The following is a 27,102-nucleotide window of genomic DNA, read 5'->3' on the forward strand; positions in this document are numbered from 1 at the left end:
TCATCTCACCATTATCACTCAACCACTGAATATAGTATGAATGCGAGTGCGGTAGATACTTCAGATTTAGCTTGGCACACAACTCCTTGCTTGCTAGATTGCGACAACTCCCGCCATCAATAATGACCTTGCAAGCTTTATCAGGACCAACTAGTGCCTTTGTTTGGAACAAATTGCAGCGCTGAATAGATGCACTTGGCTGCACATTAAGAGCACGCTGTGACACAACAATAGTGCGAGCTTCAGACGGAAAAGCATCTACACCATCACTATCATAATCATCATCTTCTGGAGCATATGGATCAGCATCATCTCCAGTCTCATACTCATCATTGTCATTAACGAACATGACTTTGCGGTTTGGACAATCTCTCTTGAAGTGACCCTTTCCACCACATGTATGGCAATTCATATCGCGGTTGCGCGCAGTAGACATGCTAGAACCACTTGTACTTGCAGCATGTTCGGGCTTCTTTGTGCTGGACACATTGGAGACCGGCTTGCTAGACGAAGTAGGAAAATGTGCGGAGCGCGACGATGGCGCCGACACCGTAGATGGGGGCGCCCTAGGCGTGTAGCGCCCAGCTCCCGCAGCACAACCTTTGATTTGTGCTTCTTCAGCTAAGTGTGCTTCAGCTTCTCTTGCATGATGTAGCAACTCATTCATAGTAGTGTAACTGCGATGATGAACAATGCCTTTGATATCATACTTCAAACCATTTAGAAAACGTTGCATTACCATCTGAAGTGATTCACGAACACGGCCACGCTGCATAAGCATCTCCATCTCCATGAAATAATTATCAACAGTCTTCACACCTTGTCTCAAGAGGGTCTTAGTTTACTTGTTGCTTCTTCGATATGTAAGATCTAAAGTAGTTTACCTTAGTTTGTTGCTTCGATCTGAACTTTTAGTGTAATTCTGCTAAGTTTATGTTGTGATATGTAAGGTCTTGCTTTGATCTATAAGAGTAGAGTAGATTTACTTAGGTCTTGCTTCAATCTGTACAGTTGTTTTACTTAGTTCTTGCTTCGATCTGTAAGCGTACAGTGTGTTCCTAAGATTTCTAGTGCCCGTTATTTCGTCGAATACCTATGTATGCGTTCTTCTAAGCCAAGTCATCCACATATAAGTGCGGTAGTTGATACGATGATTGGTTCTACGATATGTACAACTCCTCCTTGTACTAACTATGCACTTGTACATGACAACATACACATAAAATTAGTACTATCTTATGATCAATACTAGACCATGAAAGCGTGCTTTGCCACGCCCGTCCATCTCTAAATAATTACCAGAACTTTGAAAATAATAAATGATGTTCGTATTAGAATTTGAATGGTTCATATTATGGGTGTGTTTATGTAATGGTGAGGCAAATTTGTTTACAAAATCCATCTTCTATTTTTACTGATCGGCAAATCTAAATATTTCTCGAATATCTTGCTGCAAGCACTATGCGTCAAAATCACAAATTCCAAATTGGTTTCACGATAGATCAATAATATCTCGTTGATGCATTATTGATCCATGCATAGTATTACATTCAAGAAGGACATGGTTATACTGACATATAGTTGCAGCATTTCCCACTCTGTAAACTGGACATGCACCTTGTATTCTACATAATCCTATGAAAGAACATAAAAGCATTTCAGTACTTATTTTAATCTTATATAATCATCCAACATTGTCAACTTCAATGTGTGAACTTTTTGTTTATAAAGATTTAAGATTAATAGAAACCACTGTAACATGATGGAATAATATAAATAATAATTTTACTTCAGAAGTTGCACTAAAGCCACTTCAAACATTTTCCATTCTACTTATTTCAGGACAACACGCATTCATCTGGATACTACAACTACAAGTACATAGGGCAAACACACAGTATGTCACCGGCTATTGGAATAAATGGCCCATTTTTAGTTAAGATGCAGAAAAGGTAACTCATAGTAATATCATCATACAAATATAAGTAAGGCAGGACAGATATTAGCTTTAAACATTCACACAAATAATCAGTTCATACTAAAATAGCAAAAACCTATTTGTATAGATAGGCACGGAAAGAAACAGCTTCGAAAGCAAACATACATCATCAATTGTCACGATGCATTGCAGCAACCAAAGAGCCTCTATGCACGTAATTGCATGATTTGACTAACAAGCTGCACAAAAAGTGGCTGCCTGTAGAATTCCAGGGAAGAGGATGTTACGGGTAATATCTGAACATGATTTTGTACAATGCTCCGGACAGATGCTAATTACACAAGTTTATTTTGATTGCCCAAATTTACCATGATTTTGTACAAAGGTCGGGAAAGAAACTAATTTTCAAAATTCACGAGGTCAAAGTTGGCCTGCTAATGGTGACTTGCAAGAACAAATTACAAAAGTACAGAAATAACAGGGGGAAACTGGAGAAGGAAAACCAGAATACTTTTCATGGTGCGTCCCCATGGCCAACTCAACTGTAGCAGTGCACGCAGATCCAGGAGCTACAGCTTTGGAGTCATCTTGCCATAAAAACAATAGAGGAGCCTTGGGGGATGCAAGTGCCATTTCCATCTGCTCTCCATCTTGGCCCTCTGCTGAAGTGCACCAGCCTGAAATCAACATACACGACAAATCGAGGGGAGGCGTGAGCGTGGTAAGGAAGGGGGTGGACTGGCGGTGGACTCTCACAAGAGCTAGCTTTAAGGAAAACAAATTACCATCCGCGAGACGATTCAGAAATCCCTCAACCCATCCGAGGTATAAACTGGTGTCCAAAAGCCTGCAATCTTGATGCAGAAATGCTAAATTGTCGAGGTTGCCAAACGTCGTGGCGAGGCGAAGGTGCCTTATTTGCTCCGCATCCACATTGTCAGAAGTGATCAGAAGAATCATCAGGCGCAGCCTGCAAAGAAGTAGTATTATTAGGCCAAAATCTGATTAATCTGAATAGAAAAAAAAAGATAAGGTACGGAAATCATTTCATGAGAAATAACCACCAAACAGCACTAAGCATTACATTCGTGATTTCAGAGGTAGAATTTACAACGAAGCTGCAAAACTTATAATTCAGCTATTCCTGTAGCTCCAAACCCAACCTAATTAATAGGCAGGCAGACGTCTCAGTTTAGAGGCTGACGATCTGGATTGGACTGTTAAAGAATGAAGGCAAATAACTGTTGAATACTACCCTGGTGTCGACCAGTTCATCCATCTCCTCCGTCAACCGTGGGATAGGATGGACATAGGCGACAACAACAGTGCCGCCTTCCATGGATGGATGCAGCTCGACGTTGGAAACGGCTACGGATATGGATGGATCCAGCTCCTTCTCCCACTCCATAGCCTTCCCCTATCTCAGAAGAAATAAGGTAGCAGTTGGCGAGAGCTGTAGCGCGGCGCAAAAGCAGTCGCGGGCTCGCCGCCATCCGCCGTCCACCACCTGCAGGCTGCAGCTAATCCCAAGCAAAGAACATGGAGAATGATGGAAAGTCAATGAATGAGACGGGGAGTAAAATGGAGGACTATCATCCGCAGCTTATATGTGGAAACGGGGAAGGTGGACAGGACAGGCATGAACCGAGCCGGCGCACCTGCTACGCCATCAATGGCTCCAAGAAACGGCAGCGTTTCGAATGGGGAGAGAAGCTCGAGGAGCTAGTGCGGCTGCGGAGGGGAAAAAGGACAGCGCACTGGGCTATGGGCTATGCGGTTCACACATTCGGCCCGATTAACCACAAGTCTTCCAGGTTGATCTTTGGAGTAGAAGCCCAGAAATGTTGGGCCGATCAGGAATGGCAGGATGAGAAGACCAAACAATCTGGACGGACGGTTTATGGCGTCAAAACGCTCAGAGAGCTCCTAGCTAGTTACGTTATACTGTTAACTAATTTGTGCCCACAGTGTTTGGATATTAAATGAAGGTTGTTACCATGCTTGTTTGCTTACCATTGTTACATTATGTTGTCCCGAGAGCTTCCTTGTTAGCGGGTCCCCTTTCATGGAAAATATAGCATGCTTACCATTGTTTTTGAACCCTAACGCGAAGTCCGCGAAGTCCCTATAAAAGCATATGCAGAGTTCTCAGAAACAAACCCCGTATGTAAAAAATAAAACTAAGCTCGGCACACCATGTCTATGGAATCGTTGCAGAAACACCCCGTATGTCTTTCAAACGAGACAAAGGACGATCTTTGGTGCACATGGGCAACAATGATATCTTTATCCAAAGGAATTGAAAATAATATTTCTAAGTTTCAAAAAACTCTGAAACAAATTATGATATAGCCAGATTTTCAATTGGAAACAATGTATAGTTTGGGATAAATAAAATAAAATAAAAGTGTAGATCAGAGCATACTGGTTCCAAATCTCTAAAAAAGAGAAACTTTATTATTTTTGTGTAGCTCAAAATATAAAACATTTTAAATTGAGATTTTGTACATTAGTGAAATATAACGTTGCCTACTTTTAGAATTCTGTTTCATAATTTTCCAAAATCTGTAAATATAAATTTGTGAATTTTCTAATATATCAAGAGCACTGGGCTCGGGAGACAAAATGACTTTCGGCGACGTTTAGCTCAAAAAAGAAAAAAAAACCGTGACAAAGGACGACCTTACCACCGTCGAGCGTCCAGTCGTCCACACCCCAGCTCGCCCATCTCATTCCTTTCCGCCGGCCGCCGCCGCCGCCTCACGTTCCCAGCCCGCCCGCCCGCCCGCTTCCATAAACTTCCCGTTCAATCCAGGCAGAACCCTCCCCGCTGAAGCTTCCGGATCCCCAATCGGAGGCCGGCCGCCGGTGGCTCTGCTGGGGAGTAACTCCGCGTCGGCCCTCCTTGTCTGCGAATCCGGAAACCCTACAAGGAGAGCAGCTGCGGTGGCTATGGCGATAGGCTGTCACCTGGCGGGCCATGTTCGTGCATTCTAGAAGCGCGCACGAAACCCTACACTCTTCACTCTCGGGTGGTGAGAGATGGCGGGGGAGCTGGGTCAGCAGACCGTGGAGCTGGGGACGGTGGTGCGGCAGGCGGCGGAGGAGTCTTACCTGGCGCTGCGGGACCTCGTGGAGAAGTCGCGGGCGGCGGACACCGAGGGGGAGGGCGGGCAGCAGAGGTCGGATACGGAGAAGAAGATCGAGCTGCTCAAATTCATCGACCGTACCCGCCAGCGCATGCTCCGCCTCCATGTCCTCGCCAAGTGGTGCCAACAGGTCTGTAACTGTCAATTTTCCGCGCCCATGTATAACTAGTTTTTAACTCCATCGCTTAAACAGTAGCGCAATCTATGTCCTGAACTATAAGTGTTCGTTTTAGGATCAGACCTTGATTGTTCTAGCCTTTCATGGTGTTGGCTGCCTTAGTTGAGTGGGGTGAAGGAAAAACCGTTTTGCGATTTTGTTGAGTTATGGAAACCAGTGTTTACTGTAATAGGAAATCATTGTTTAGCACTTTGTTGGCACCATAAGTGTTTTAAGTATTCTTGTCTAAATTCCATATTATTTGTGATCTCTGAGATGACAATGATTGCATCGAACAAAGTTTACATCAAAAACTTGTTTCAACCTCCTAGTTTATCTGCTCACATTTGTTGACTAGATACCAGGAAAGTGCAAGTTCGCAAATAGTAGAACGTCGCGGTGTTATCCCATCCTCTATCCCTCTACTGCCTTAAGATTGGTGTCATTTATATTAGAACACTTGCAACTTCCTTCATGTGGTTCCTCTCATTTTATCCCCTGTTTATTTGCATTGGACATGGAAAATCATGAAAACACGCTCTCTGTTCTGATTTATCACCACAAGACATGACCAAGACATCATTGGGAACCATATTATGTACCCCCCTCCGTCTCATGAAACATGTCGAAAGTTTGTCAAAATTTAGATGTATCTGATACTATTTAGTGTCTAGATACATCCAAATTTAGACATATCTCCGACATGTTTCATGAGACGGAGGGAGTACTGATTTTGTGCCAAAATGCATGAAGAAATGTATCAGACCAAAAACACAAGAAAATCTGTTTTCTCCCTCGCTCAAACTCTCATCAAACTGAGTTAGCACAAAGAAAATGGGGTCTGTGTCCTTTTGAAGATATAGCATGGGTTCAAATGAGTATTGAGTGGTAGCCAACCAGTGTTTCATGAAGAAAAATGTTCTCTCTCTCTCACGAAGCTGAGCTAACTCAAAGAAGGAAAGGAAATGGATCTGACGCTAGAGCAAATGAATCTGGAGCCATCAGACGCCCCCTCTGCGATGACATTGGGCCACCTCAGCTTCAGCTCGTGGCTGTCTCATACCGTGCACCGGATGTGGCAAGGACATGGGTTGGACAGACCACAACTGGTGGCACTGGTTGAGGGGCTCTGGACATCGACGGTAGGCGGCTTTTAGTGTGTGGATGGGGCGCAGAGGATGTGCTGCTCGTTTTGAGCGAAGAGAGACAGACAATGGGCGAAGGATAGTTACTGAAGTGTACAAGTGGAAGGTAATTTATGCAAAGTGGCCTAGTACGGATCTCAGAGCAAATGACGGTACAGATGTAAGGCTGAGAGGTACTGCTGTTTGTGAAAAATGTGCTTTGCTATATCCCATTGAGTTCATGCTTCAAAGGTCCATGCCAATGTAAATGTTTTTTTTTCTTCATTTTCTCATAATTGCATGTCCATACTCCAAGTCCCCAATACCTCAGAATTCAGCAATTTGAACTATTTTCTTTATTTAAGTAATGGTTTCGTGGATGTGTCTGTTATCCAGGAGCAACCCATGTCAATATTTGAATTTGGGTACTGCAAAATTGTGATAAACCACATGTATTTGGGTGATGAATATACAACCTATGTTGTTTACGAATATGGGTCTCTGATGATGTATGCAAACAGCTTAACATGATGTAAATATACAACACACATGAAACAATATATATGATAGATGTGTACAACTGACATGCAAATTGTCAGATGGAAACAAGAACCGACACCACAAATATCAAAATATTGTTTAAGAGGTTTATCTTGTTTTGAATGTGGATATGGTGTACCCTCTGTTTAGCCTTTTGTAGGATATATGATAGCTTCCTTGCTAGCGGGTCCCCTCTCATGGAAACCTTGCGAAACATGCTGAGAAAAATTCAGCAACCCTTGTTAAATTGCCATTCAAAGTTCTATTGGTCTTGCTTGTGAATACATGTGTGTCTACCGTGGTCCTACGGACTCAGGATTAAACTGGATGCTACACAAGGATTATGCTAAAAGTTGAACGAAAATGAAATATAGGTTAGACCAAATGCCACGGCTGGCCCACACTTTTAATGCCGGTTAGACCATGCAACAGAAACAACAGATAACCCATGAAAACCCAATCTATCAGACATACACCTGAACCTGCAAAATGCTATGAAAATGTCCTTAGCCTTTAGCTAAATCCATGAAGGTGAATCCTCCCTTTCCATTGAGACACTTTCAGAACAAAACAATTCTCCTTAAATTTGATCGATGGAACTATTTGTCCGTTATGTTTGATTGTCATTGACTACCTTGACATAATTGGGGGGCCTAGATTCTTTGATTTTCATTTTGGTCAGTCTATAGGTTTAGTTTGAAGGTAGTGAAGTATTGGAAAAAGTATATTTTTGGCCCTCCTGTTCTGAAAGTATCTGTTTGGTCCCTCAACTATAATACCCGAGAGCAATCTTCGCACCTCAAATATCAAACCCGTCTAGATGTGGTCCCCCCACCCCCTTGCTCCAAGTGGCAACACATCCAGCACAGAAAATTTAAAACAATCAGGAAAAGTGGGGAAATCCCCACAAGCAGATAAATATAAATTAGCGAAAAACTTAAATATTCCAACAATTTTACTAAAAGCCTATAGAGTTTGAGAAATTTCGTAATACTATAAATATTCTGGGAAAACCATTGAATTTGGAAAGGTTACCAAAAGCTTCCATTCCATTTATTTGGGTTTTCCATCTTTGATTTTTTTTTCCAGTAACTTTGGTGTTTTTCAGACATTACTGTTATATTCTGTTTACTCCCTTTTTTATTTTTTTCTCAATTTTCTTTTAAATCTTTACCGTGTTTTTGGGTATGTTCGGCTGTTGCCCAAATTCTCGCTACCAAATATTTGGTAGCCTCTGGTATCTTGGCTAACTTGGTTGGTTACTGAAATTTTGGTTTAGTGTGAAAACTTGCCCACCTCGTCACATTCCCTTCACAGTTTTTCTTTCTTTCTATTTTTCTTCCATTTATTTTAATTATTTTTAGTCATTTTTGTGCTGACTGGGCTGCCACGTGCGTGAAACTGTCGTCATCTTAAAAACTCCTTTCGGTGGAGCAACGAACCAAATTAGAAGGTTTTGACACTGGTGGACCATGTATTTCTGGTATCGGAGTTGAGGCCCGAACATAGAATTTGGTATTAGTTGACTATCTTATTTCCTGAAGTGTTTTACCCTGTACGTGCAAATATTGGAAAATTCATGAACTAATTAGCATTGCAAATCACTAAATCAGGCTGTTACCTTAAACAAAGTTGATACTTTAAAGCCTGAGCTTCTGTACCTTATGATCTACCTCTCCGTCCCATAATATAAGATGTTATTACAACCAGTATATTATGGGAGTAGGATATTGCTGTTTGGTTTGTGTGTTGCTGTAGACTGAAGTTTTTTTTTATTTCCTTTTTATTTTGATTATCTTATTTCTTGCCTCGCAAAATAAATAAATTCTAGGTGAGTTTATCTAGAGATTCTACGTATGGAGAAGTCCTGCTGAAGAAATGTGTACCAACGTTGCAATGAAAGTGAAATGTGAACTTTAAAGTATTTTATCCTTCCGTATTTGGTCTGACAGGCTATAATCTACCTTTGTTCCTTTAACTACTCAACAAAGAATGTACTACAAAACTAAGTTTTTCCCTTTATTAAAAAATAATTTCCATGCCATCAAAATATGTATCTCCGGAAGTTTGTGATCTAGAAGATTGATTTCTTTTGATCTTTTGCAGGTCCCCTTAGTTCTTTACTGCCAGCAACTTGCGTCAACCCTCTCCAGCCATGAAACATGCTTCACCCAAACAGGCGACTCACTATTCTTTATGCATGAAGGATTGCAGCAGGCCCGTGCTCCCATTTTCGATGTTTCATCTGCTATAGAAGTCATACATACAGGGAGCTATAGGAGAGTGCCAAAATGTGTGGAGGAAATAGGTACTCAGAATACACTTTTTCAAGATGAGCGAAAGCCTACATTGAAGAAATTAAGCACCCTTGTGCGGGCTAAGTTACTTGAAACCATGGTTCCTAAAGAAATATCCGAGGTTTCAGTGACTGATGGAATAGCCAATGTTCAGGTAGATGGTGAATTTAAAGTCCTCCTTACTTTAGGTTACCGTGGGCACTTCTCGCTGTGGAGGATATTGCACATGGAGTTACTTGTTGGTGAGAAGACCGGGCCTATTAAGCTTGAAGAGACAAGGAGGTATGTTTTGGGTGATGACATTGAACGAAGAATGGCTGTGGCTGACAATCCCTTCACAGTTTTGTATTCAATTCTCCATGAGCTGTGCATCTCTTTTGTTATGGATACTGTAATTAGACAGACTAATGTTCTACGACAAGGTAGATGGAAAGAAGCAATAAAATCTGAACTTATCTCGGATAGTCATACTAGTGCAGGACAAGGTGGGAATAATGCTCCAGTGCAGCTAGGTCAAGATGGAGAGCTTGATTCGAGTGGTTTTAGGATACCTGGTTTGAAAGTAAATTATTGGCTGGATGAAAGAAACAGTGGTTCAGCAGAATCTGATTCGTCTCCATTCATTAAAGTTGAGGCACTGCAAGATATGCAGATAAAGTGTCAGCACAGTTCATTTGTATTGGACCCACTTACGGATAAAGAAGCTGATCTTTCTCTTGACCTGAGTTGCATTGATGTTGAGGCACTTATTTTCAAAGCAATTGCTTGCAATAGGCACACACGTCTTCTGGAAATTCAAAGGGAGTTGAAAAAAAATATTCAGATTTCTCGATCACCAACTGATGTTGTTCTGAAACGGGAAGAAGTTCACATGAACATCCTGCAAAAGGTACTAATATAAAAAACTATGTCAAGAACATTCTAGTGGATTCATAAGTTTTACAGTTGCCAAAGCAGGGTTCATAATTTTTTTCATACCAATCAATTATTGAAAATGCAACTTTACTTTGCTTGAGGTAGTCTTGTACATGAACTTGTTTTGCTTGTGGACATCTTTTTTGTTTGCCTGCTTCCCTGCTTAGTTCTGATTTTTGGTCCTTTGTCTCTGTTCATAAATTGCACAGAGAATGGATAGAAGGGACTTCGAGAATTGTTGCACAAATGAAGTGCTTCAGGTTAGGGCATATGGACAATCCTATATTCACCTCGGAATAAATATCAGGTCTGTTGTTATTTACCTTTTGCATGGTTGATGCTTTATCCTTACTTTTCTTGTCTACATTATCCAGATGGTACTTAGCGTAATAAGTACCCTTTCTCTTACAGAATATTTGTTCCATGGTCATGGTACTTAATAACATGCAATCATAAACTCTCTGTCAATGTAGGTAAGACAGTGACCTCTCACAGCCTTTAACACGTGTCCATCTTTCCTTTAGGAGTAGTATTTTAGTAGAATTCACAAATTTGTATTATTATGGAAGGGTTGTTTATGAAAAATGTAATGACATCATTTCCATGTGGCCTACTTGTAAACAAATTTATGACTTCTAGTAAGGAATGAGAGTCGTACACGACTATTTCCCCCCTTGAATAGGCTTCAACGAGTCTGCTATTGGAAATGTAAAAAATAGTACCCCCACTTTAGGGGATGTTTGGGGCGGGGGAACTAAATCATAGAATATGTATGTGTAAGACCTCTGCCCCACAACATTATGAAGCATACAGAATGGTAAAATAATCCCTCTGTAGCTAATATCTATATTTGTTCCAGGTCAGTCCCCTTTACTTCCTAAATTTATGCTTTATTTCTTTTTTACAATAGGAGTGGTGGCTTCCTCCTGCAATCACCAAAAAATATATTGCCACCTTCTGCAATATTAGAATCTGAAGAAGCTCTAAACAAAGGGAGCATAACACCCCCTGAGGTTTTTGTGAGCTTAAAGACCAGAAGCATCCTCCACTTATTTGCTGCGACTGGAAGGTTTTTGGGCCTAAAGGTTATCAACTTGGTCAAGTGGCTGCTTTATCTTCTGTTGTGGTGTAATCAGCTCTTGAACTTATTTCTTGCAAAGATCTTGTTGAATACTGGAAAATGTAGAGCTTCAGATATTATAACTTAAAACAGCAATAAATCATAACATAAACCAAAACCTTACTGGGTAGAACAATTATGTTCTTGGTAATTAAAATAATCAAATAAAGAATTCCCATGCAATTAATTGATCATACTTGGTCTTGCATTAACATTTTTAGTGTTCAAGGGTGGTATTTTGTTGGTTTGACAAGTTTGTCAAAATATTTTCTGGATTACGATCCATACAAAAACATAGTGAATGATACTGATATCCACATCTGAATCGGCATATTCAACTAGAATTCATATTTTATGTCTTTTGTGTAAATATGTGTGAGAAACTGGACCAATTAGGGCATCTCCAACGGGCCGACGCATTTCAGACATCCAAAATGTCCGGTTGTGTCCGTTTGCGTCGGCCCGCGGACGCCATGCGGCCCAGGACGACCGTTTGCGTCGGGGGTATCCTAGCGGTGCGGACGCATTTTTTAGCGGAGACAGCGTCAAGGTCGTTAATGGCGGTTTAACGTCCCGTCGAGGCCTGCCGCCGGCGATTACCGGTTCCCGCGCTACGACGGTCGTTCCCGCGCTTGCCCAACAGATTGGCGCGTTTCGCGCGCGGGAAACGACCTGCGCGGCAACGCCGTTTCCCGCCCCGCCGTGGCTATATATGGTGGACACCGGCGGGGGTGACGGGTACACCTACCCATATTGATAGTGGAATTATTGATCTCCTCTTTGAGGGTCAGGCGGAAGAAAAAAGGGATAAATGGTTTTTGAGTTGGGCATGATGAAAGCGGCCTCACTGTAATCCCAATCTAGTGCGCGGGGAAACCGCTAAAAAAAGATTGAACATGTGGTTCCCCCATGACTTCTGTGTACCACTAGTGCCACAAAGGCCTTTGGGGGGGTGACGGGTACACCTCAAGCTAAACCCTAGCATCCATCCATGGCCGAGCACAACCTTAGCTGGGATCAGGTTGTTCAGATGTGCCGCCAAGCCCACCCAGAGGAGGACGAGCAGCTAGTCTCCGACGCTTTTCAGGCCGAGCAGCTGGACCTGGAGGCGGAGGCGGAGGTTGCGGAAGCGGAGGTGGAAGAGCGCGCGCAAGGGCGTCAGGGCCTTGCGGTGGCCAGGGCGGAAATCGCCGACGCCAGGGCCGAGCTCGCGGAGGCGCGGGCGGCGATGGCGGCCCCTCCGGCGGCCCCACCCGTGGACGCCGTCATCCACGACATCCCCGCCGCCGCCGACGTACCTAGCCGCTTCGAGTGCGCCGGCGACCAACAGGTTCTGCTCGCGTCCTTCGAGACCCTAGCTAGGGACGCCCTGCGCCGTCAGGTTTGGGCAGCGGAGGAGGAAGCCCACAGCTATGCGGTCGCCATGGCTCGGGGGTACATGTGTTCCGACCTGGATTCGCTCGGGCGGAGGGGCCCTTCTCCCGCGCGGGTCGAGCAGGAGAACCGGGAGCTGGCGGACGCCATCGCCTCCAGGGACGAAGCGGTGGCGGCGGCTAGGGACAGGGCCCACTACCACGCCCAGATGGCGGCGGAGGCGGCCCAGGCGGCGGCGGAGGCGGCCTCCTTTGTGGCCAAGAGATTCATGTGGGACTCCTCTCTGGGGCCCTCGAACGCCGCAGGCGGCAGGACGAGGTGTCCGATCGCCGGCGTGCGCGGCGCAAGGAGTGCGTGAAGCGCTCGCGCTTCGACGATGGCGCCGGCCCCTCCGGCGGCCAATAGTAGGCAGCGCGACTGCGAGTAACCCCGGCCGTGGCAGGCCACACGTCGGCGAGTAGGTACGGCCGTTGTAGTTTTAGGTTAACTCAACTAACCATCTATGTAAAGATTGTCCTTTTGGCCAATCAATAGTAATGAAGGAATATTTTGGTTACCTAGTCACTGCCTACCGGGCTCGGATGCAACCAACGCGGTCACTTTCCGCGATCGCGCAGCGTCCGTGGAGACGCAAACCTGGCGCATATTTGGGCAAGGTTTGCGTCGCCGCGGACGGCCCGGTCACTTTGTGTCGCCCCGCTGGAGCAACGCATTTTCGGTCTCCGCGGATGGCCCGGTCACTTTGTGTCGCCCCGCTGGAGCAGGGCCCAGACGCATTTTCGGTTTCCGCGGACGGCCCGGTCACTTTGTGTCGCCCCGCTGGAGCAGGGCCCAGATGCAAACGGTCGCCCGTTTGCGTCGCCCTGTTGGAGATGCCCTTATCTAAAATCTTGTACACATTGAATGTTTTTCATGTTAGCAATTTTATCCTAGTAAATATATTGCTGAAGTAACAGTAGCTCGTACTTGGTAATTGGTGCGAAACCGATTGGAATAATTTGAACGGTCAGAACGTAAATAAAAGAAGTAACTGTGAAATAATTTAACATCAGTTGCAGCTGGCACCAAGTTTTAATACAAGTGGGGCCACAATTATATAGCAACTTCAACCAGGTTTGATAGAACCAACCAGTTCACTGACTTGGGCCCACTGTCAGTTGCCAATGAAACACCACATGCGGTCTTAATTAGTGACATGATTAAGGCTAGTCCTCACCCTCCTCCCTGCATCCGCCGGTCGCCCTCTATTGCTCATAGTCTAGTGATACCAGATCTACTTACGGCTACCCTCGGGTCATGGCAGCTGAAGAGCATGAACACAATTTGCTGGGTGACCAGGCGCCGAACAAAAGAACAAGTCCAGGGCCTATATCCTCCCACTTGTTCATCCGTGACTTCTTCCGCTTCTCGCCATCTCAGATGAACTGAAGACACTAGGGTGCCAGCCTCTCTTGCTCAGGTCTACACAGGGCTGGTTCAGGCAATAATGGTAGTGTTGGGTCCTGGTGACTCTGGCTCATAAGGACCCACCTGCCACAGTTTTGGCCAGTGCCACTCAAAAGCTTTCTGAGGACCTGAACTGCCATTTTCTTCTCCAAGAGTGCTCTGGGGCACTGGTGTAATTGTTTTTTTCTGCGAGCCATTCTTGAACTAGATGGTTCTACACCATCCTGGTGGCCACTTATTCCTTCATTAGATTTCTTTTTTCCTGTTGAAGAACCACGTACATCCACGTCGGCAGTGTGCTGACACCACCATAAGGGTGATCTTCGGTACCCTTGGCCTCCCTTTCTGGCATGTCCAGGAGCCTTACTGTTGATTTGGAGATCAATTAAACCTGACATTACACCTATTTCTTGATTCTGTAAGACCTGAGCTAAAAAAGATTGGCTTGAACCCATCTAGGGAAAGCTGCAGTGCTGCTCTGCTGATGCTTTCGCCATCTGCAGGAGGAAACATCACTGCATCTCCATTTTATCTGCCTCCAAGCTGAGTCCGGCTGTGCCTTGTCCCCGACGAGTCTGGCTCTGGCCGCTTCACCATACTATGTTTCTTGGTGATTTATTTTTTTGCTCATGAAGTACTGATGCTGGGGAGTCACCCATCAATGTACACAAGTATCTGTAACCAAAGTATTTTTATTTTGAACTCATTGTCAAAACGTTTATGATTCAAAAACATGGTCCAAGCTGCAACTGAGGTTAATATATCTGGGTCGTAATTGCAATGTCAGTTGAACTCTCTTGTCCAAAGTGTTTATTATTCAAAAACTTGGTGCAAGCTGTAACTGAGGTTGATATACCTAGGTTCTAAATGCAACGTGACTTAAATTAAGATTGAAATGTTATGTTTATGAGCCATTTTTGCTAAGTTTCATGCACAAGTGAACATGTAGCATATATAGAGAGGATGTCTTTTTGGTAGTACCACCGTTATTCTAGTAATATATGTCCTTGGACTATGCATTTGATTTTTATTTACTATCACCTACTGGACCATAGGGAAAAGCCTCAGCTTTGTATTTGGCAGGGCCCCATACATTTTAGAACTTTTTGCCTTTTGTGTAATAATATACTCATAGCGAAACCTCGTTATAACATGGTGAGTTATGTTTTGGCTCTTGGGTGCATATGCTCCCTTTATTTTGAAATTCATTTTTTATACATTTTGAAATGTTGAAAAATTCCAAACAAAAAATTCACGTGTACATCTTCACATGCTATGTGCGCACAAATTCTTTCCACGAAAAATCGACTTGTCGTTTGGGATGCGTAAAAAAGACAATTTGGTGCTAAAAAATAAGGCTTTTTGTGAGACATGGTTTGTCTTTTTTGCACCAACCACACATTTTTTTTTGCGAGACTGTACGAACGTACATAGATTGTTGAGATGTACATGCGATTTTTTTTGTTGGAATTTTTTGACAATTAGAAATATGTTTTTAGGTGGAGGGAGCATATGCACCCGGGAGCCGAATTGAATTTCTCTTACTTATCTTATAACCTACTGTATATACTAAATCCATTTTTCTAATGGTTATTCCAGGTTTACTCTCAGTATCAGATTACTCTGAAGATACCGAAATCTATACTGTATGGTTCAGATTTTATGGTTATGGGAATTCCTTGGCGTGCAAATGCCTATTATCTTCTGATGCAACTTGATAACAGCCTCATGCCGGTTTTTTATTTGCTTGAGGTGCATGCTGATGGAGAAGACAGGTCTAATGCTGATGCAACTAGTGATGCTAAAGAAGCTGTAAGGTTTAACAGAATTGACATTGGGCAGATGAAAATAGGTGAAGATGAATGCAGTGCAAATCTTCTCGATGTAGACAAATTACAGGTGCTACAAAGCATGTTAAACCCCAGAAGCATGGAAGATAGGTCTCCCATACAAAGTGAAATTGACGATTCTCTTCCTCTAAAGCCTTCATTTTCTTCTATTGTTAACACGGTATTAGGATATGAGCGAGGTTCTCCAAGTAAAGAAAATTGTCTGTCTTATAATCCACCCTCTACTCATTTGAGTTCTCTAAAAGTTGGTTTTCAGGGGGTGAGCGGTAGAGCTTGCCCACCTGAACTGGATGATGGCTTACTACATTCTAACATCGAGGCAGCAAAAGTTAATTCTGGTGGTACTTTGAACAGTTACCTGCTGAGCAATTCGAAGTTTACACATAGTACACAGACATCTGGTTCAGTACCTGCAGGTGACCAATCATGCTGTCAGCTTGTAAATCTGATCATGACTTAAACTCATTTAGATCTGCAGAAACCATGTTATGTGGATGGAAATAAATATCCTTGCCTTGTTTTCTCAAATAGTCAAAACTATACTACTGTGTACTTTAACCCAAGTTAGGATTTGTTGTCTCTAAGATATTCAAATATCTTTTATTTTCAGAAAAAGAGGTATAGTTCTTACTGTTTTTATGCTTTCTTTGGAAATTGGCAGGTTTGGAGAATCTTTCCACTTTGCGGTCTGAAGTTGCATTTGGAAAGAGACCTCTTTCGGAGATCTTGTTGAATATCCCATCATTACAACCAGCAATAATAAGTGGTGGGCCAAGAAAGAGAAGAAAACTGCCAGAAGATGCAAGCAGCATGCAACCTGGAACAACCCTTACCTATGGAACTATACTCACAGAAGGAAATTGGTGTATTACAGAAAATATTTATGCTTCTGTGCTTCTTCAAGTCATAAAGCATTGTTTACTTCGTATCAAATACGCTCAACTGACTACGCAGATGAATTCTCTTAACATTCCATATGTAGAAGAAGTTCGTCTGGCTACACCCTCCTCTAATCTTTGGTTACGCCTGCCTTTCGCTCCAGATGGTTCCTGGAAACACATATGCTTACGTCTGGGTAAAGCTGGAAGCATGTCGTGGGATGTTAGGATCAACGATCCATACTATAGTGCTCTGTGGAAACTTCATGGAGGTAGCACTACTGCAGAATGGGGTTCTCGTGTTCGTATTGCAAACACTTCTGAGATGGATTCACACATCTCTTTTGATGATGATGGGCTTATTTTAACTTACAACTCTGTTGAGGTTGATAGTATACAACGGCTAGTCTCAGAATTACAGCGGCTTTCAAATGCTCGTGTGTTTGCTTGTGGAATGAGGAGATTGGTTCGTGTTAAAGTATATGAGAAGCTAGGTCAGAATCAGTTAGCTACAAAGACGAAGTTACATTCTGCAAAAAAATCTTTCAGGGACAGGTTATCTGACCAGATGACTAAAACTTTCCGTATTGACGCTGTTGGTTTGATGAACTTGTGGTTCAGTTATGGTGCCAATGCCATGCCTATTGTTCACTTTGTTGTTGAATGGGAAGCTGGTAAGGTTGGTTGCACGATACGTGTTTCACCAGATCATCTTTGGCCACACACAAAGGTATGATTTTGAGATACAAGCATACTGCATCAAAGTATATGCAACTGTGCATTACATTACTGCATTTTGGCTCGGTCATGATTACGCTTCATTTTGGGTTACATATTGACTGAAATATGATATTTGAAAATGTATCACCTCATCTAATAGACTGGACATTGATAGTCTCAGTGAGGCTGGCATGGTGGGGACTAGTAATATCTCTCGGCGAGGCTAGTATAATAGGTAGCAGCGATGTCCCTTGTGCGTTATATCCTCTGTTAACTGTATCCGTCTAAATTATTTTTGTACTATACGTATTCTTGATGCACTTTATAGTCACTTGTATCCAACCGAGCCACTCAACTTATTAAAAAGTTTAGATACGGTTTATCTTTGGATATGATGCTGTTACTTGTTGGCATGGAAACTGTTGATCAGACAACATCAAGGCAAACTGTTGATATTATGTTTGTAGTGTTAGCAGTTGACCAGTGCATGTCTTTATGTTTGTAGTGTTAGCAGTTGACCAGTGCATGTTTTATTTGTAACTGAAGTTGCCAAATACTGGTTTACGATTTGGTTTCATTGACTGTAGTTGGCCAGCATTTGGCTCATGAACAAAATCTCGATGCACCAATGGTTAATTTTAGCTCATTTTGACCAAAACATAACCACAGAACATCATTCTTTGCATGATAACTTTTTGCTAGCAAGAGAGCAAAAACTTTTGTGACCAAGAAAGTACAAATATTTTTGCCAATCTACATGTTGTGCCAGACTTTTCAGTTGCTACTTAGATATTCCAAATTTTCAGCAAGAATCCAAATACTTCTATACAAAGTTTGCTGAGATTTTGTCAATCTTCCATTTAATCATGTTCTAATAATGCAGTTTTTGGAGGACTTTGTGAATTGCAATGAAGTAGATTCATTGTTGGATTGCATCAGGCTGACATCAGGTCCTTTACTTGCCCTTGGTGGTGCAATTCGTCCTGCAAAGATGCCTGCTGTTCCTGCTGTTTGCAGTTCTGCACAAAAGCAAAACGGTGTTCTTTTGGCAAGTGGTTCATCATCAACCACTGTACATACAAACAGTCATGATGCCCAGACTTCCTCTACGCTCTCTGCTGCAGGACGAACTGTGCCTGGATTAGTTCCTAGTTCTTTGATGCCTTTTGATGTTTCTGTTGTTCTCCGTGGACCATACTGGATACGCATTATATATCGCAACAAGTTTTCTATTGACATGCGCTGCTTTGCTGGGGATCAGGTATGGTTGCAGCCAGCAACCCCTCCGAAAGGTGGACCTTCAGTTGGTGGATCTTTACCTTGCCCACAATTTCGACCCTTTATAATGGAGCATGTTGCTCAGGGTCTAAATACTCTGGAGCCTAGCTTTCTGAATGCTAGACATACTGTTCCTCATTTGAATGCTAGTGCCAATACATTATCTGGAAGTCAACAAGTAGTTACTACTCCGAACCCCTTGAGTGGTGGCACTCCTGGAGTAGTTAAGCTAATACCAAGTGTTGGTAGTCCGGTAGCACCCAGTGTGAGTAGAGGAGGCAACGCCATGCTGCCTTCCTCAGGATTTCCTTCAGGGACTGCTGGAGCTTCTGCACACCTTTCTTCCGGCACAAACCTTCCTGTGCATATGAAAGGAGAATTGAACACTGCTTTTATTGGGCTTGGGGATGATGGTGGCTATGGTGGTGGCTGGGTTCCTCATGCTGCTCTTAAAAAGGTGCTGCGAAGCATTCATAAGTACCTTGGAGTTCTATGGTTATTTGCACAATTTCCTGATCTTCTGAAAGATATATTGGGGTCAGTTTTGAAAGACAATGAAGGTGCACTTCTGAATTTGGATCAGGAACAGCCAGCATTGCGCTTCTTCGTGGGGTAAGATACAGTTTATTTAGTACACTATACCCTTTTACTTCACACAAAGCTAAAATATCCCCAGCTTTTCTGATATTTTAATGGCCTAATATGATCTAATTGGATGACTATATGTGTGTTCATTAGGAACACTATTGCAGATGGAAAGTTCCCTGAGTTGTGCAAAATATTCTTATGATTTTGTACATTAATCTTTTCCTATTTTTAGTTCTGTATTATAGATTTTCCTGTTCATATGATGTACAAAAGAAGGGGTAGATGGCAAGCGTTGAATGAAGAGCTTTTAGGTGAGATGAGACGATAGATTTGGGTGATGACCTTTTTGGAGGGAGAATTAATCCATTCTTCTGAATTCTGCACTCTCCTGTATAATAGAGTTTGGAACGTTATATAGTTAAATAGGATGCAGGGGAAAACTGAATTTTTATCACTGAACCAGAATAGGAAAAAAAAGGAGTGAATCTGCACTGAGGAGTGAGAGGAATGCAGTAGACCGGAGACTAACTGGTAACCATGGGCAACCAGACGAAAAATAAAACGAAAAAAGAAGCGGAAAGGCCAAAAACTGTGGGATTGACCAATGACCTGTACGTGTGTTGCCACCAGAGAAGGCAAAAATCGGTAGGAACAGTATCAGAACTGCTAGAAAAATCGCTGAGTTGTTTAGCTTTTATATAGTATTATTACCAGATGTTAAAGAACAAATTTAATCCCTAAGCCATGTGTACACCAGCTGCTGGGTTGGTTCCTCTGTATGAGTGGTGGCAGTGTACAGTATTGTCTGTTTGAAATAATCTTGCCTCTAGTTCAGCCAGGTTAGTATTGAGTCAGTGTTCAAGTCTACACAGGTTAATCAGTTTGTTTGCTAATAGGTCTGCGTGGCATAAGTGGTGGTAGCTGAGCTCGTGTCTGCTTGCACGTCAGTAGCATGTTCAATTGATGAATCATAATTGTAGTTTAATTAGCTAGCTGCTAGTTGTAGCTTTAGATCGTAGTCAGTTGTGGCTTCTTGTATATGTACACATGAGGTTGTGCAAGTTTGTATCATGAGTTTGACGAGAAAAGGGAAAAAAGAGGGCACCATACGTGCCCTTGGCCACAGTTTTTCGTATTGTGTGTGTTCATGATTCTTTGATGTGATCGATCCATGGGTGAAATCCAACATCCTCTCACATGCCCCATTTGTTCTTTTGGTTTTCACCATGCTCTCATTTCCCTTAGGGCATCTCCAGCGGCGCGACGCATTTCGGACGTCCGAAATGTCCGTTTGCGTCCGCGCGGACGCTCGACAGACCGTTTTTGTCCGCGCGTCCGTTTGCACCTAGGGGTGGCTTCAGCGGGCCGACGCATTTTCGCGTTTGCATCAATTTATGAAGTTTCCAAACAACAAAATAAGGAAATCAATAAATTCATAGTTATTACATTTAAAAGTCGAATTGAAAATAAGATAGTATCTCTAGGCATGAAGTCATGGCCAGCCAATGTCCACTGATGCTCAATCAGATCCGTTTGCAGCTGTTTGGAGTTTGGAGACGTTCTCGTCAGTGACTTCTACATTCCTATTCCTATGTGGATAGTCCTGCCAAGATGAAGCTCCAGGAAGTGGCGCAACCAGCTCACCTTGGAAATCCCATTGGTTCTCATTGCGGCCATCAGGACGCTCGTTCTCAACGATCATGTTGTGCATGATCACGCAGCATGTCATCACCTCATGCATGGTCTTCAACGACCATGTTCTTGCCGGGTGACTGGACAATTGCCCACCGAGCTTGGAGCACACCAAATCGGCGCTCCACATCTTTCCCGCAAGCCTCTTGCATCTTGGCAAACCTCCTCGTCTTCTCGGAGTTTGGATTATGGACAGTCTTCACCAATGTGGCCCGGTCGGGGTAGATGCCATCAGCAAGATAATATGGCTTGTCATATGCATTTCCATTGATCTCATAGCTCACCCGGGAGCTTTACCTTGCATGAGCCTGTTGAAAACCGGTGATCGGTGCAACACATTGATGTCATTGTTGGAACCGGCCATGCCAAAGAATGAATGCTAAATCCATAAATCTTGAGATATGACAGCTTCAAGAATGACAGTTCTTCCCTCCTCATGTCCGCTGTACGCACCCTGCCATCCAAATGGACAGTTTTTCCACTGCCAGTGCATGCAATCTATGTTGCCAATCATTCCTGGGAAGCCTCTAGACTCGTTGATAGACAGGAGCCGCCTTGTATCCTCAACAGTTGGGGCTCCCTACAGTAATACTCTCCGAATACGGCAATCACGGCTTGGCAAAACCTGTACATGGCCTCAAGACAGGTGCTCTCACCCATTCGAAGATACTCATCGAATATATCCGCAGCCATTCCATATGAGAGCATGCGAATAGCCGCGAGCATTTTTGGTAGGAGGTGAAGCCTAACGCACCTGTTGCATCGCGCTCGCATTGAAAGTAGGGGTCGTAGTTTCGACGCCCGTAGAATGACCAAGAACAGGTCTCTTGACATCCTCAGTATCGGTGCCGGAAATATTTTTCCGGGAAGATCGGATTGGTGAGGTGGAAGTAGTCCTTGTGGAGGCGGGCCTGCCCTTCCACTCTGTTGCGCGGCAGGTTTTTGGAGCGCCCCTTCACAGAGCTCCGGTGCTGCGGCCCCGGGTTAGAGGTGAACTCGTGGATCATGGTGGCCGCAGTAGTTGCCAATGTCTGCGTCGACTCATCGGACTCGTCGGAAGAGGAGTCGACGACCTCCGCGCGGAACTTGTCCAACATCTGCCACATGTCCATCTGCGTGGGTACAAACTGCGGATCAATGGCCGCGCACAATAGCGCCGAAAACATGAGTAGAAACCTACCGGCGCAATTGACCGAACAGGTCGTGGGCGGCGCGGAAGGGCGGCGCAACCGGGAGCGTTTCGCCCGAAAACAGTCGGCAGGTACGCGGCGGAGCCAAGCCCGAGTATGCTCCTGCTCTCCCGCGCAGCAAGAACGCAGCCGTCGGCGGCTACTGCGGTGCAGCGGCCGGACGGCGGCGGATGGGGTTGGGGTGGTGGCGACGCACTAGGGCAGCAAAGAAGGGAAAAAGAAGCAAATCGAAGCAGTCGATTTCGCTGTCCCTGACATGCGGGACCGGGTAAGAAATGGAGGACGCTCCGCGCGACCGCCGAGCGTCCGCGGAGACATTAAACCTGGCGCATACTTGGGCCAGGTTTGCGTCTCCGCGGACGGTCCAGTCACTTTGCGTCGCCCCGCTGGAGCAGACCCCAGACGCATTTCCGGTTGCGTCGCGCCGCTGGAGATGCCCTTATTAGAATGGTGACGATTTTTTTGAAATTATTAAGTACATGTGGAAGGACACAATATTTCACCGCAACTTTTTTTATGCTCTTCAAGACTTTGACATCAATTGAATAGACTGCGCAAGTTCTTTAAGACCTGGTTGCGTAAGGGTCCAAGGACTAGAGGTAGGGTATTTATCCATGATCAGAGGAGCTCCTCTTCCATGCCACCAAGCGTGGGATAAAGAACCCAATTGGAATCGAGGGCTCGAGTCTAGTGGAGTAGTGAGGGTAGCAAAGCAGCTGTTACCCTTGTATGGTTAATAGGAAGGAATGCTCTTTTCAGCCAAAGACTACTAATTTCTCATTTATTAAATTGGGTGAAGGCCTGACGTGTAATCTATCGTTAAGGATGCCTATCATAAATTATCACCTTTAGAAAGTAGCCTTAGAATCGAATCATCTTGTCAATCCAGGACTTGCTAACGAAAGGACTAGGCAACCTTCAGTTATTCTTGCTTGCCCATCCATAACAGCCTCGAAATACAATTTTTCGCGAAAACGCAAAAGACTTGCGTTTCGATGCATTGATAGATATAAAAAGGTTATATGTACATGTCCACAAAGGGACCAAGACCGCGCACTACAACTCGACCCAAGAAAGGAGACCTAGTCTAGGGGAGGATCTGGCGGACACCCTGGGCTCCAGCGCTTGCCCACTGTTGCGCCTCGGTCTTGATGTCGTTGAGCAGGGAAGGCACCGAAGGTTGCGCATTGTCAAAGATCGCAGCATTCCGGTGCTTCCAGATCCACCACGCCGTGAGCATGATTATCGACGAAGTACCTTTGCACAACTGGCGGGGAGCGGTCTGCACCGCCTGCGACCACCACTCCACGAAGTCCCCTTCCGAAGCCGGAGGCCCTGAGGTGGATCGAATCCACGAGAGGACCTCGAACCAGATCGTCCTGGAGAATGAGGATCCAGTGAGTAGGTGCGTCATAGTCTCCTCGGATTGGTCACACAGCGGGCATCTGGGCGCATGTGGTAGACCATGACGCGCCAGCCTCTCACCTGTCCAACACCTGTCCAGACAGGCCAGCCATATAAAGAATTTCACCCTAGGAGGCGCCCAGGACCTCCAGTTCAACTCCCATGATGCTGAGGTGATCCCTCCCTGGAAGAGGGCCTCATAGCAAGAATGAGAAGTATACTGGCCGTCCGTCGTCCACAACCAGGTCAATGTGTCCTGCTATCCCGAAAGCTGGACTTCCCTCAGTCTGACCCAAAGTTGCACATATTGCCATAGTGCAAGGGGACTCGGTGCTCCAGCTATGTCGGGAATCCAAGTGCGGTCAGGTCAACCAGTGTACGCACCCTTCTGCGCCGTTTAGGAACCAACGCGAACACCTCTGGCGCCATCTCCTTGATGGACTTGCCGTCCAACCAACGGTCCTCCCAGAAGAGGGCGGACTCTCCGTTACCCACTACCATCGAGGTGGAGGCCGCAAAGATGTCCAGCTCCGCCTTCGAGAACTGCATGTCTAGCCCGCGCCATGGTTGCCGGGGGTCCGTGTGCATCCTCCACAGCCAACGTACACTAAGGTTTATGGCCATCCGTGCAAGGTCGGGGATCCCCAACCCCCTAGGTTAAGCGGCCGGCACACCTTTGCCCAGTTCACGTGGCAGTGACCTCCATTGGCCTCTGCCCGGCCCACCCAGAGGAACCCTCGCAGGATCTTGTTGATCTGTTTGAGGGTCTTTTTGTTCAAGGCCAGTACCATTAGCAGCGGGATTGCCGCGAGCACAGCTCGGATCAGCGCCAAATGTCCGGCTTGCGGCATCATGGATGCCCGCCATGTCGGCAATTTGTCAGCTAGCCTGTCCAAAAGCGGCTGGAAGGTCTCGGCCGACAGACGCCTAACCGACAGGGGAATACCTAGGTACTTCACCGGAAAAGGCGCTAGCTGGCACTCCATGTGCTCATCTTAAATAGAGACCGGCCTAACAATCTTGGCTAGCTAAAACTTTTATGTCCCCATGAGATCTTATCCCTAACAATTGTATGTAATTGAATAGTCAGTGTAGTGTTACCATAAATAATGAACCCAAAATGTGAAATTGCAATCTTAAGATCTTACTCAGTCTGGACAGTACCAGCCAACATGCTATTTTAGATTCTGACATAATAAACTAAGAGCAATGATACAAGTACATGAACTTCTGCTACGTGTTTAATGGTAGATCAAAAGGATACAAGTACATGACCTTCCGCAACGTGTTTAATGGTAGATCAAAAGGGTAGGATTAAGTTCTGGGATATACCAAGGGTTAAGATCTCATTCCTTGGTCTATTTTATATTTGTTTTTATCACATCAGTCAATTTACACCAACACTGTATGTAGATTTCTTAAGGACAACTGTTTCTGATTATGTATAGCTTCATTTTCCCTGCTACAAGTTTAATTGTAGATCAAAAGGATAGGATTAAGTTCTGGGATATACCAAGGGTTAAGATCTCATTCCTTTGGTCTATTTAATATTTGTTTTTATCACATCAGGCAATTTGCACCGACACTGCATGTAGATTTCTTAAGGACTACTGTTTCTTATGTTTAGCCTCATTTTCTTGCAGCGGTTATGTCTTTGCAGTTAGTGTTCATCGAGTTCAACTGCTTCTTCAAGTTCTTAATGTGAAGAGGTTTCACCACCAGCAACAGCAACAGCAAGCTCCTCAGAGCAGTACTCAGGAAGAGCTTACACCATCTGAGATACATGAGATATGCGACTACTTTAGCAGATGTGTTGCCTGTGAACCTTATGATGCTTCTAGGGTTGCTTCTTTTATCATGTTGCTTACTCTGCCCATCCCAGTTATACAAGAATTTCTGAAACTAATTGCATGGAATAAAAGCTTGTCCCAGCCTCATGGGGACATTGGTACTGCACAGAGGGCACGGGGTGAGCTTTGTTTGGAAAAGCACTCAAGATCATTTTCAGGCGATTATACTGAAACTTCTTTACCATCCAAGAGTAATATTCAGCATGACAGAGCCAACAATTCAGTAGATTTCACTGTAACTTTCATACTTGACCATAATCTTACACCACATATGAGCTCATCTGGTGGAGCCGGTTGGTTGCCATATTGTGTTTCTCTGAGATTAAGGTACACCTTTGGGGACAATAGTCATGTTGCATACCTTGCAATGGATGGGAGCCATGGTGGTAGGGCTTGCTGGTCACAACACGAGGATTGGGAGAGGTGTAAGCAGAGTGTTGTTAAAGCAGTGAAGGCAGCGAATGGATCTCCAGCAACTGGAGAGTCAGGCCAAGGAAGGCTGCAAATGGTTGCCGAAATGACCCAAAAGCAACTGCAACTGTCCCTACTGCATTTAAGAGATTGCTCACTTTCTGCTGGCTCGACTTGACCATGAAATGCATATTTTGGATGCTTGTAGTCAGACTAAGGATTTTTGTGAAGGTAGTTGCTGTTCACTACTGAAGGGTCCCTCCAATGTTCGACAATACGGTTGCTGACATAGTGTGTTTTCAGCAGAGGGCTCGTCATGTTCCAACTATTGTTTACTGTTACGCTCTACGGTGCCTCAAAATTCTGTGCAGTTCACCTTTGTAGATAGTATACTGCTGATCACAGCTTATCTTACAACCTCCGAAAAAAATGCATGAGGAAGACAATACATCTCAGGACCAGAAGCAATAGCATGAGTGTACAGTTCCTAAGATGACCTCAGACTCAGAGAACTTGCCTGGTCTTTGCTTATGCAGGAACTCAAGACATTGTGATGATTGCTGCACTTTAAGGTTAGGGATGGGGTGTTTTGTTTGGCGACTTCAGACTCAAGGACTTTTCTGGTCTTGCTTAGGCAGGAACTCGAGACAATGGTTAAATAATTTTTGTTTGAGATGCAGGGGAGGTGTGACGTGCACTGTGATGGAGCTTGACCAAGTGTTAGGGTAGGACTGCGAGATGTGACAGAGGCTATGTCACAGCTGAAGAATGAAAACACTGGAAAGTGTTGGTTTCAGTCTGCACAGTCTGATTTTTGGGTCGTATCTTCCTCTCTTCCATGAAATTGACCCAAGTGAACCATTTAAAAATTTGGAAATTTTAAGGTATCTGTGTGGTTCCATTCCCATAAGGCACTTCGATGGAGCTTCAGTACCAAAAACAAGCTCTTCTTGGTTACATAACTAATAGGTTGCTGTGATGACTGGACACCTATGCCAATGTTGTATGCCAGCATGTGGTAGACTTGTTTTGAAGTTGCAGCTTATGTTGCATGTATTGTTGACAATTGAAAAGGAGTGGGAATAAATTGCTATTTCCTGTCCTCCGATGCATTTCCTGAGGGGTAGGTTCTGCGAACTTGGTCCGTGATGCTAATATTTATCGTAGGACTGCTGCATTT

At 44.3% G+C, this 27,102-nt stretch overlaps 1 protein-coding gene across 2 annotated transcripts; it reads left to right on the forward strand.

Annotated features, from left to right (window-relative positions):
- The first annotated feature begins 4,956 nt into the window (after positions 1-4,956).
- LOC124676007 (mediator of RNA polymerase II transcription subunit 14-like) lies at positions 4,957-27,018 on the forward strand. 2 transcript variants are annotated; one of them, XR_006993493.1, is made up of 9 exons: positions 4,957-5,218; positions 9,016-10,095; positions 10,331-10,428; positions 11,032-11,206; positions 15,661-16,327; positions 16,573-17,519; positions 18,393-19,399; positions 25,305-26,494; positions 26,603-27,018. XR_006993493.1 is itself a non-coding variant. In XM_047212089.1 (8 exons), the coding sequence occupies exons 1-8, from the start codon at positions 4,982-4,984 to the stop codon at positions 26,098-26,100; spliced, it is 5,007 nt and encodes a 1,668-aa protein (XP_047068045.1). In that variant the 5' UTR covers positions 4,957-4,981; the 3' UTR covers positions 26,101-27,018. The 2 variants fall into 2 exon arrangements, 1 of the variants encoding a protein (XP_047068045.1); XM_047212089.1 differs by having other exon boundaries at positions 25,305-27,018.
- Positions 27,019-27,102: the final 84 nt, after the last annotated feature.

This window comes from Lolium rigidum, chromosome 7 (genome assembly GCF_022539505.1).
Source record: "Lolium rigidum isolate FL_2022 chromosome 7, APGP_CSIRO_Lrig_0.1, whole genome shotgun sequence".
Lineage (NCBI taxonomy): Eukaryota > Viridiplantae > Streptophyta > Magnoliopsida > Poales > Poaceae > Lolium > Lolium rigidum.